The 12,265-nt window shown below is 42.4% G+C and overlaps 1 protein-coding gene across 2 annotated transcripts in view; it reads left to right on the plus strand.

Moving 5' to 3' along the window:
* Positions 1–12,265, plus strand: part of AP2M1 (adaptor related protein complex 2 subunit mu 1) — a 28,385-nt gene that overhangs the window by 549 nt on the left and 15,571 nt on the right. Inside the window, exons 1-2 of one of the 2 annotated variants that reach the window (XM_064165723.1) lie at positions 10,615–10,674; positions 10,805–10,917. In XM_064165723.1, the coding sequence (XP_064021793.1) occupies positions 10,844–10,917 (74 nt within the window). In that variant the 5' untranslated portion in view covers positions 10,615–10,674; positions 10,805–10,843. Of the gene's footprint in view, positions 1–10,614; positions 10,675–10,804; positions 10,918–12,265 lie in introns of those variants that run through there. The other variant, XM_064165722.1, reaches the window with a different exon arrangement.

Here is a 12,265-nt window from a genome sequence, read left to right on the forward strand (position 1 = left end):
ATCGAGCTCTGTGTGGCACAGTACACCAAGAAAGGCCTGCACCGGTACGCTAGGTCAGCCTGAGCAAAGGTCTTGGAGTCGAATCGGGCAGAAACTTCCTCTGAAATTGTTTGCTTGTACTACTGATACAAACGTGAATTAGCTACATCATGGCTTACACCTTCTAGCTTCCTTCTTAGAAAACCTGCTGAGGCAGAATGCAGTGCTCCTGATGCTAAACTGTGCTCGTTCTGAGGCTTGAAATGGGCTCTCGTCCAACGGCTCTTCTAAATGCACTTCCAGTTCCATTCTTCCTTGGGCTAGGCTTTTGGATTCAGCAAAGCTGCAGGAAGCGCGGACTGTTTATCGTCCAGTGCAGCTGACTTCTCTCTCCAGTAGGAAATGACTCGCTTTTGATCTTGTCTTCTCCACATAAGATGTGTGATTCTGTGATCTGTTTTCTGCTTGCTTTAGTATGACAAAGCTGCTATCGAGTTTTAGCCTCAGGCTGCCAAAATCTGAGCCTGGAACCCTCCCAAACAGGTGAGCCTGGATGGCTTCTGTGGCTCGTTAAGTCTAGATATTACAGCTAGAAAAATAGACATCACAACTTTGTAACTGCATACAAGCTCCTGTGATGCCTTGCTGGGCAGCATTTGTTTGAATGCTGTCAGAGCTGTGGCTACTTTTTTTTCCCATGTAGCAAAAGTTGTACTTGTCCCTGTGAGGTTTGCTTGTGGGGACAATCTCTGATCTGACAAACTGCCTGCTTCCATATTTTCGCTGTCAGAAGGGAGGCATCACTTCTTTTCTGTAGGAAGTGCAATGTTAATGACATCTAGTGACAGAGGTACCTGGTGTCCTTTCAGCTGCAGACTGGCCATGGTTGTTTGTTTCAGGGAGAAAGAAACAGTGAGTGTCTTACACTGGTTTTCTAAGCTTATATTACTAAAGACCATTAAAGCATTTAATAACTTGTTAGGGGGAGGATGAACAACCTAGGGTGCCCAAATGTAATTGGTCTGTGTGACAGAGTAAGGGTCCTCAGTGAATGATCTAGAGTCATCATTCTGTGATGATCTAGAGTCAGAAGTTACTAGCAAACCATACATTATCTTGATCTCAGCAGAAGGTTCACAGCTTAGCTAAAAGCTTTGCAGGCTGAGGTATAGAATGTGAAAAATACAGTTAATCTGCTCTACATTGGTAGGAGAAAGGAACGCTGGTAAGTCAGGGCACCTAGACCGTTACTGGTCTGCAGCACATAAGCTTTTACTGGACTTGTCCATGTTTCTGTTAATAGAAAACAAGTCATTAAAGTGTCTTGCTTCATGAGTGAACAGCAAGTAGAGGTTGTTTCAGACTGGCTTTAATGCTGCCTTGAAAGAACTGGGAGAAATGGAAGATGGCATTGAGGCTGTTCAGATAGTGTTGGACTCATAATAATACAGAGAGGTGGATTAAATACTGTTCCTGCAGTGTTTTACCAGAGCAAGGGAGCTTCTGGTGTTTTCCTGTTGTCAGTGTTTATCTCCTGTTGCTCTTTAGACTGTATGTGTGCAGTATGGCGTGCAGAAGCAGACTGTAGGAGGAGAGTCTGCTAAGAGTTGAGTGTGCTTCTCTTCCTGCCCACAGGTTATGGGGATTTATGGGATTGAGTTTAAAATAGGAACAGTTTCTCTGAAACTGATGGGTTTATCTCAGTAGCTCTTTAGCTCACAATATTTTCTCTTAATTAAATTATGCAGGCTGTCTTCCCCAGGATGAAGTGATTGCAGATACTCTTGTTTGAAACAAGTGCAACCCCTGGCCTCTTGGAAAGTGGCTAATGCAGCCCTCTAAGAAAAGCTTATATGCTTGGATTAGCTGGTGAGGTGATGACATTGCTGCAAGCCTCAAGGCTTTTGATTTGATAATGGCTAGGGATAGCCTGAAAGGACTGGTTTTCTGCATAACCAGTTTGCCAAAACAGCTCTTCCTGCTTCAGCTGCTGTCACTTGTCCAAGATCATACTGATTTCTGGAATGCAGAAATTGTTACAGTAGGTGATTTACCTTCAGCCTTCTGGGTGAGAGCTGCAATACCTCTCCAGGTTTCTTCCTGGATGAGAACTCCAGCAGCTAATGCACCTTGAACTGCTTAGTTGGATAAGCTTATTAATGGACAAAAGTCTTTCTTACTGTTAAGTCAGAACCCAAACTTTCTTTTAATAGACTACTAAATGGGTTGGTTGGTTTACACTACTTAACTGACTTATGATTGCTGTTTCCTAGATGTGCTCTGTAGATTAGAGAAATAAGTATTTCTGTTTTCATTCAAACTAAGTGATGTCTGTGCTATGACTGATTCTCTCGACTTCTGGCCCCTTGATAAGAGTCACAAATCCCAGAGTAGCTGGATTTTGGGCTTGCTGCTGATCTTGTTTGTTTGTACCTTGTGCTTAATGGCACAGGAAACCCGACAAAGCTAACAGCTTGTCTCGCAGTAGGGCTGTGGCCAAAATGACTTTGCAGATGAGCAGGAGTCCTCTCAGCTCTGCTAGTTGAGCCTCTGGCTTGCTCTACCAGTGGCTGAGTTTAAGGTAATTGGTAGACCGTGTCACATGTTTATTTTCACCTCCTGTAGTGCTGGATTCTTTTCTGGAGAGTGTTTGTAGTGAGTGTAGCACCCATACAGCTGGCTCAGTAAAATACAGCTGATCCCAAAGGTGCCTTCTAAAACAAATGGACAAATGCACTGAGTGCTCTCCAGTGATCATCACATCCTGAGGCTCTTAGTGCTTGAGTGATCCTGTGAAATTGCAGTTACATTGCTAGCAGCAGCATACAAATGCTTGTCACTGCTGTCAGGCTGCTCCTCAGCATTTACTCTTAAACTGCCATGTTACCGCTGCACCTATGAAGAGAGAACAGAGGATTTGCTGAGCAGAGTGAGGCATGGCTCAAGAGTTCAGCAGCTTCTTTCTGCACTGAATTTGGAGAAACTGGCGTAGGAGGACAGCTGCACTTGCACTTTTCTGAGGCAGGAATACCAATACAGGCCTGAAGTTATTGTGGCTCCAGTACTGTTAGGCTATAGGCATGTTGCTAGTGCCTCGTTTCCTCCAGACAGGAGCTAGAATAAACGTCTTTTGCCTGGATGTGAAGTTACAGTTACTGCAGCCATGTTGCCTTGTCTGCTGCAGAGTCACTATTTTTCTTAAGTAATGAGTTTAACTGGATTGTCTGCTTGGTTGTTTGTTTTCATTTCTGTAAATACAAAAGGCAGAAAACTATTTTCCAGTGTTTGGTGTAGGTTGAAGCTAGTGCTGTTCTGGTTGGTGCAGGAAAATAAATAATGGTCTCCGTGGTGTCTCCTGAAAGATTTCATGTTACAAGGCAAATGCAGTGGAGAAAAATCACTTATTTGAATGTCTGTATGTCTGGGGTTTAGGCTAGAATTCAGCCTTGTCTTTCATACTGTAATGAACAGAGGACTGGTACTACAGTGTTGTCTTACAGGTGTGATGCTGTGTCTTAAGTGGAGAGACTGGGAGACTAATGAAACCGGACAAAGGCAGGAGAATTGGTACTGTTTGCCGTGGTGTTTCTGGACTAGTTACTGCAGATGCAAACAAACTACACTTGTTCTTTACAGTTGCCTTCTGTAGTCTAAAAAAGCCCTGTGCTGGATGTTCTTCATTTTTGTACAGCTGTTCTAGGTCAAAAGCAGTGGAAGTGGAAGATTGGTCTCTTACAGGCTGCAGGAAGGAGTTGCTAAACTCCACTTAGTACAGGTGTAGTTCAGCCACTTGTTGCATCCCAGAATATGTGAAGCTATTGACAGCCCTGCAACAGGATACCGCTGACAGAACTTGTGCTGCTGACTGTAGCCACGCATGCCCAGTTTGTGGCACTATGGAGGTCTAAAAGGGCAATGTCTGATGGCTTTTGGAGAACCACCTATCTTTGTCAGATGTCATAAACAGAGCATTTTCTATCTGTGATAGAACTGGTGAACAAAAGCAAATTTTGAGAGATTTTGCTTATTGTGTCTTTTATCTTTCTCTGAATGTCCTTGGTTATGGTCTGCAGCCGCCCTGTTGCAGAGTGGCTTTTGGAGCTTGAGATGCTGTTATGATTTGAGAGAGGGGTGCTCCCTGGTGCATATTCCCTGCACAGTGTATGCAGCACCTTTTGAGATGAGTGTGCCTGATTTTTTTTGAGGTGCATGTTACCCTGTCAGTCATTCTAGGTCCAGCTAATCCTCCTACTAGTCAGTTATGTAACTGCTGAACTGCATTTAATTCTGCATCCCAGCACTTTGTTTATATAGGGATTCTGTTCTGCAGCCTCTTGTCTCCATGTGATAACTTTGCCTTGGTCTCTATACAGCTGTATCTTAACACTGTCATTTTCACTTGAGTCAAAAGGCATTTCCAAGTAGCCCCAACTATTTAGTGGGTTTATAAGTGTGCATAAGTATGTAGTCTATGATGCTCTTTGTGGTCTGTTTCCTTTCTCTTTATAGGTTGAAATAGAAATGTATGGGAATATAGAAAGCAGGAAGTGGACTGACCTTAGGTATTTATAGGACCACCATTCAAATGTTAGATCTCACTCTTACCCCAGCACCTATCCACTTAAATTTTTTGTGGGTTGTATTGGGAGATGGCTGTACCCGATTTGAGTTGGTTAGTCGCTAACTGGTGTGAGTGCAACATGTATGTGGATCTTCTTTGTACCTGAACTAGAATAAACCCATCCATATTATAACTAGAAAACAGGGCTGTAGGTAGCTGTGTGGAGTGGGTTATCAGTGAAACAAGGAGTGGAGCTGCAAAGCTCTGAAAATGCAGTTGATGGATCATGAACACGGAGGCTTCAGCCAGTGTCATCTTGGTTTCCAGGAATAGATAAACAGTTGAAGAAGCAATGGGCTTTGCTCTCAAATGTGTCTTCCATTGAGCTATTAGACTGAGTAGGCTCAAAAATGGTGTAGGGCAGGCTCCCTAGAAAAGGCTGACTGTGGAGAGGAGCAGAATGAGTCACTGAAAGCTGATTGAGCAATGCTAGGAAGCTTTCTGAGTCACAGCTCTTACGCTCAGTGAGCAGATGAACCCATCTCCTGTGGTGGATTTCTTATTCTAGGGCCTTCTGCTGCCGGCAGTCATGAGTCACTGAATGTCAGTCTCAAATCTATTTGAACCCCTTTTCCCTGGAACTCTTAACCATTGCAAGCACTAGGAGCTTTTAGTTTTCAAAGCTGTTCTGAAAACTATTTGTTACTTAAAAACATGTGGAAGATCATACAGGTCTGAACTGCACTGCTAAACTTCATTCTAGTTGCGCTGTAACCTTGAAGTAGTGGAAGCAAATATCTGTGAAACTTGTACTAAAATACAAATGAGGATCAAAACAAAGCAGGCTTATTTTCACTGCAGCCACTTCAAGGAGAAACACTGTCATCTTAAAGAGCCATTCTTCTTGCTAAGCTTTAAGCAACTTTCTTTTGCATGCTGCCCTTTGTGTAGCCTTCGTGTCATCTGTTCATGTATCTTTGGGCTAGTCATTCCACCTCTTGAGTTTCCAGCTGTGTGGACATGCTCCCATTAGCTGGTGGAAGTAACTGTAGTGAAGAAGGAGCGCAGCCACTTTGATCATGTGTCTGGGAGAGATGTAATACAAGGCTTTAGCAGAAGACTGGGATGTTGCTAGTTTTCCATCATTACAAAACTTGGTGAAGGATGACTGAGAGAATGACACTGCACCATACCAAGCTTACCGTAAGTTGTGTTGATGCCCTTGTGCTGCCTGTATTTGTGATGCTTGGAAATCTTCAGGATGCTGGACTGCAGAAGTCAAGCTTATAATTAATTGTGCTAAATACCTTGTGCACTTGAAACCTCTTTGGTCCCTGATGTCATTAGGTAGGAGTGCAGCAAGTGGTTTATGCCATATGTCCTTCAACTACTTCAGAAAACTAACTCAGCTGTACCGATAAACCATTTCCTTGTATTCTCTCTTCTTGGCCCATGTGTCTTTGCTTTGTACCTGGAAACACTTTATCAACAGTCTGACAGAAATTGAGTTGGGTAATTTACATTTAACTCTAAATTCAGGCTTAATCTGCAGAGCTGTAGATTTGTGTGGTGTTTTTTCAGTCTTGTGTTGAATTGTAACTGACAGGGAGGCAAGCTGCTGCTACATGTGAAATAATTCTGGTATGTATCTCACAGGTCTATTTATGTGGGTAGGCTTCCATTATAAGCTGGCAGAATGGTCCTGATCCTTAGGTTAAATCTGTAGTAAGTGAAGTGACCACCTCAGGTGTTAACCAGGGGTTCACACAGCATAGAGCCCATCTCTTTCTGACTTCAAGCAAGTTGATCCATATTGCATTGTGTTAACCAGTGTAGCACAGCTCATGTGCATCAGCTGGTTGGTAGCAAATTGTCTCTGCATGCTCCTGGTTTGTAGCAAATGAGAGTAGTCCTGATCAGTGGTCATGATACAGGAGAGTGGGATGTGTAGATATGAGGGTGGTCAGAGTATATGGACAAAGTATGTAAAAAATGGCATAGAGGAACAGTGGTGGGACAGTAAAATGGCATGCCACATTCATGACATATGAATGTACCCGTGGTGGGTAGGCATTGCTAGTTTCACCTGTGATGCTTTTGAAGACCAAATTCAGGAGTAATCTTGGAGTTATGATAGATGATTAAACGATTAGCTTCTTGCTGAATGGTGCTTTAAAACCTAAGTTAAATATAAAGAGCCACTACAAAAAGATCAAAACAAGATATGTACGAGTGTCATATTGTCTATATCATGGTTTGCTTACATCTTGAATAACTCATCAGCTTTTCCTGAAGGACAGCGTTTAAAGGAAGGCACTGAAAAAGACCAAAGCACATATCTATCTCCTTCTGAACAGCAGCTGAGAAAGGGTATCTCTGAGAAAGAGACAGTAAAGACAGGACAGATACGCAATATCCTGAGTGGCCTAAAGACAGAGTATGTGAGCTAGTTCTTAATTGCTTCTTCCTGCACTGGGACTGAAGGCCATTAATTGAAGCTGGGAGAAGGAAGAAAAACCAGGCTTAAAACTAAAAGGAAAAAAACTACACTGTTTTCTTAGTTTTCCCCCATGGAATGCTGCTGAGAATGATTCAAGAGGAAACTGGGCAAATACTTTAAATAGATCCATTGAGAGTTCTAAAGTAAGCCATTGGAGACTGATCTCCTGGGGAGTGTTTTCTTGACCTGTTTTTACTGTTATCTGACTGTCTCTACATCGCCACAGCCAGCGATAAGACACTGGACCAACAGATCTGCAGAGTGATCCGATGCAGCTCTTAACCATGCAAATTAAACTGATTAGGTTAGGAGCTGGAAAATTTGAAGCCTGAACTCAGCTCCCAGAATATTTGAGAAGTAGCCTAGGGTTTCTTTGCTCTGACAAAGACTCTTCTAAAAGACTAAAAGCAGTTGAATCACACTGTACATACTCTCCATTTAATGTTTTTACTAACATACAATATGAGAAGGCACTTGACTGTGCCACTTAGTACTGTGAAACAATTAAGGATGCTGATATTTTTTCATATAACTTAAGCTGTTACAGAATGTGTTCTAACAGGTGAGAAAGCATAGCCTTACTATCAACATTTCAAGTTTGTACCTCCTGAAGGAAAGCTTTTAATTTCTATCACAGAGCTTTATCAGTAGTCTTATGCATGTTCTATAAAAAATTAGTAAATACTCAAATCAAGGCTTTTTCAGAAAGTGATTTGCTTATCATGCTAGCAAGAGGCTTTGTCTTGTATATGCTGTGTCTGATCCTGTTGCTCATCAAAGCAGACATTTCCTTTATGCTAAGAATAGTGAAACAAATAACTTAAGCAGCCTTATAACCCAAGAGGGAGATTATTTGGTTTTCTTTTTAAGACTAGGATGTGCTTTCTAGGAATCTTCTGGAAAGGGTTTGTAGGATTCATATGATCCAGCTTTGACCAGTTGCATAAGCTTCCAGTAAACTGTTCTATACAGTGTTAAGTCTTAAAGAGGATACACCTTTGGTAGTAATAGTCCATGTGCACATATGGACACCAGCACTGTAGCAGACTGAAAAGATGTCCTTGTCCCTTATCTGGAATGAACAAGTACAAAGTAGGAAAGAGATGCCTGGGACATGCAGCAAGTTGCTTTCATTGTCATAATGGTTCTCACTCTTCTGTCATTTGAAAGGTCATTTATATAGGCTAGATGTTTGCTGGAGTTACAGCTGCCAGACTTTTTGGGCAGTTGTGTTCAGATATTTAATATGTTTTGTGTCCTAGTCCTGCCCATTACCTCTCAATAGCCTCCAGCATGCCTGTTAGGGCCATATGTTCATGTAAGTACTCCTGAGTCTGTGGTACAGCACAGTTTTGAGAACCTGGTTTTGTTCTGTTTACCGACTGGACTATCTCTGTCTTTTGGCATGGCAGTACTGACTTTGCTGCTAGCCACGCTATGTAGCCTTGGTCTCCCCTGCAGGGGACAGTGAGTGACTAGGTACATGGAAATCTCAGACTCTGTGCTGCCTCTGCTTTCATAGGTTTGGTGACAGACTTATCCTGGAAGGAAATGAAGTCTTTGTATCCTAAAGTTACAAAGTGTTATTAATGGGAACAGAAGAAAAACATATTGCTAGATGGACTCACAAGCATCAAAATTTGTTGGTGACAGTGCCACGTGAAGCCACTGACAAGTGTCAAGGCAGGCTGTTAATGGCCAGAGACCAGCAGAATGTGGGAGTAAAAGCCAGGAAGCTCTCTACTGAGCATTGAAAAAATGCTCCTCTGTCTGTTTCTGTTTTTTACTTAACAACTGACTTTTAAATTCTTATTATTTTTCTTTTTTCTTTTAATGAGCTGAAGCAACCATCTGGCAGCTGAAGAGTCATAGCAGAGAAGTATGTGTAATGTCAATCTCTGGGGACTCATTAGGTATAGCTAAAAACACTGGTGAAAAGGCTTATGAAATTTTAAAGTTTCCCTTTTGTCTTTCCAAAATTAAAAATAGTGGCTGCACCATAAATCTTGTTTTAGCACAGAACTCACCTCTGCAGTTCCTTAAAACAGGCAGCTACTTTACTTTCTTGAACACGACTCTTAGAGGATGAGTTACTTTTTACTTTGCCCTGGAAGTCTGTTTGTCCCTTTACTTTTTTTTAGTATTCTTTTATTTTCCTGACCTTTGAGATGACCTGAGACTAGGTCACTTTAACTTCATTTTGCTGTGTTCCTTGAGCAAATGCATATCACTTCACTGTCAGCATCTGTGTCTAGGTCAACCTCTCCCTGTCCTTTCCACCCACCCCAGAAGAGTGGGTGTAAGCTAACCCGCCCTAACAGTAGTGTAGAGATGGCTGGTTATCTAATGCTCTGCAGTGCCCAAGCTGAGAAGTACCTATGTGTTCATCCCAAGAATTAGTCATGAGCCTTGTGCTATTGTGTTTGTAGTGTTCTTCTCTGCACTGAGCCAGTCAAGCAGTTGCTAGAGTGGGTATTATGGCTTGGACCTAAGTGATTAGGAGTATGTATGACTGGGATAGGATCTGGTGAAGTAGCTGTGTGTTTTTAAAAGTTTCTGCATCAGTAATGTCTACCAGCTTTGTAACTCCCTTCAAAATAACCTTCCTTTGAAGAAAGACAGGATGGCAGTTTACGACAGTAACTTCTGAGTTACTAGCCTCCAGTTAAAGTTGGGTTATGGTGGTGATCTCCCTCTCTTTGTAGGTGCCTTCTAGCCACACGGCTCTCAGTTTGGACTCTGTTAATCTGTGCTGCTGCAGGGATCAGCAAAGGCTACAGCCTTGTTGTATTAAAAACTTTGTAAAAGTGGTAATTTACCAGGGCTTACTTGCTTCTGAGAAGCCCTTAGTATGCAGTCACTGAATCAGAGATCTTTTCCAACGTAAACAATTCTATAAAACCATTGAGTCCAACTATTAACCTAGCACAGCCAAGTCCACCGTTAAACTATGCTCCTCAGCACCACATCTACATATCTTTTCAATACTGGCAGGAATGGTGACTCCACCACTTCACTGTGCAGCCTGCTCAGGGCTTGACAACTCTTTCTGTGAAAAAGCCTTTCCTAATATAGCTAACTTAAACCTCCCCTGGTGCAACTTTATAGTAGAAATGAAGAGTCTTTGATTTGTCTGTAGTTTCAGGGTTGTGAGTTCTGTCATTTGAGGAATAGGCCAGGTACTATGAATGTTTGAGGCTTGGTCCATTCATACTGCTGCATGGAATGAGAAATAAGCATGCATCTGTTCCAAAGCTGATTTTAAGCTTCAGTCCTGGCTGCAAAGTACAGTCACATTCAGAACCTTGTGTGACAGGATGTATGACAGCTGTATGTACTCGCCTAGATCTAAGCTCCTGAGTGGCTTCAAAGTAGTTCAAATGGTCACTGAGCTGTGCGAGGCAGACTGTTGCTTCCAGCATCTGAGTTGCTCACAAGTTTCTAGCTGCTCTCCTGGGACTCAGCCATGTGCTAGCCTGGCAACATCTAGTAAGATGATTGAAGTATCTCATACCATCAAACTTTCAGAAATATCTCTGAGCATAACCTCCACTTGTGCCTCCTTGCAGTCTGCTGGAGTTAATTTCTCCTGTGGCATCAAGGCACGTGCTGTCAAGTCCTCAGCACCACACAGGTATTGTAACAGTTGTCTTCTAGATGGAGGTGTTTGTGACAAAAGGTGTCTAATAGCCAGCAGATGTCGAGATCTGTGCTGACTGCTTGTTGTGATGCTGCCCATTGATACATGCCCTCTCTTACTTCAGGTCTTAAGCAACATGGGAAGGGACGACTAAAGTTCCATCATGATTGGAGGCTTATTCATCTATAATCACAAAGGAGAGGTTTTAATCTCTCGAGTCTACCGGGATGACATTGGGTAAGTACTTCTGTTGCATTGCTGGTCTTTGCATTTCTGTCTCTCATTGGTGTGGACAACAACCCAGAGCTGCTTTGTCCTGCATTAGCTGCGCATGCATGTAAAACTGCAACTCAACTTGCTGCTCTAAGCGTACTTCAGAGAGGAAGAAAAAAAGCTTCTTAAGCCCTGGTCACCTAGTAGTAAAGAATGACTAGCAGGCAAACCTGGGACAGTTTTGGATGGTGGAGATCTTGCTGTTACTCCAAATGCAGTGGCAAAGTTGCTGAAGCAGGAGTCCACCAGCTTTACTGCATTGTTAAAACTTTACAGGAGCAGTAATGTGGGAACTCTACCATGCACTATAACAGGGCTCTGAGTCTGAAACAGACAACTAGTATCAAGTGCAGGCATGCAGAAGACACTTTGGTCTTGGAAAATTATGTCTGCAAGCGGTTTCATAGTAACCACAGCTGTATACTTAAAGCTGGCACCTTGTCCTCCAGCTTTGTATGGCAGCCTGCTGTATGAAAAGCTTGTATTCATTGGGTGATTAAAGTTGTGGGAAGCACTGAAGGCCTCCAGTAGACTTAAGGTAGGTGCCTCTTTGCACTTCACACAAGCGTTATGATGCTCACTTAGGATCTGTACAATCTTTAGTCTGTTAGTTCCCAGAGAGGGACCTTACTGAAAATGTGATGTCTTACAGTGGATAGTGCTATAGGGAACCTGATAGCAAATGATGATGATACTTGGACTGAAAACATTAAGTGGTTTTCTTGCACAACACTTCCTTTTCAAGTGGGTTTTCACTAGTGCTAGGATTAGTAGAAGTCAGTAACTGAAGTTAATGGAGTCAAAACAGCTAATGGGAAGTAGGGTTGTGGTAGGTGTTAGTTCATAGTCAAACAAGAGATCCTTCTAGTTAGTTTAAGAAAAAATAGTTTGTACCAGGTGTCCACAATGAGTAGTGGTAGAATGTGCTGTGAAATAACCTGTGACTTAACAAAAAATTGTCAAGCTAGTTTGCCTTCACTCCTCGAGTCTGAAGAGTGTGTCCCTTCTGGTTACGGATTGTATAGAGGAGGTTGCAGATTGGGGTAGCACTACTAGCTAGTCAAGGCTTGCACTGCCTGATGAAATAGGAGTAAACATAGTGTCTGTAATGAGGCTTCACCTGAGGAGTGTTAAATCTCTTGGTGTTTCCTAAGTCAATTAAGGCAAAGTAGTTGTTGTAAGGTCAGTAGAGTTATTTCAGGACTTCCACACTGAGCTGAGCCAAGGAAACATTGTATTTCTGATGCAGAAAACTACTGGCTACAAAGTTTTGCCTCTCTGCTGTACTCATTCATTTCAGCCTTGAATACTT

This window comes from Pogoniulus pusillus, chromosome 26 (genome assembly GCF_015220805.1).
Source record: "Pogoniulus pusillus isolate bPogPus1 chromosome 26, bPogPus1.pri, whole genome shotgun sequence".
In the NCBI taxonomy this organism is placed as follows: Eukaryota; Metazoa; Chordata; class Aves; order Piciformes; family Lybiidae; genus Pogoniulus; species Pogoniulus pusillus.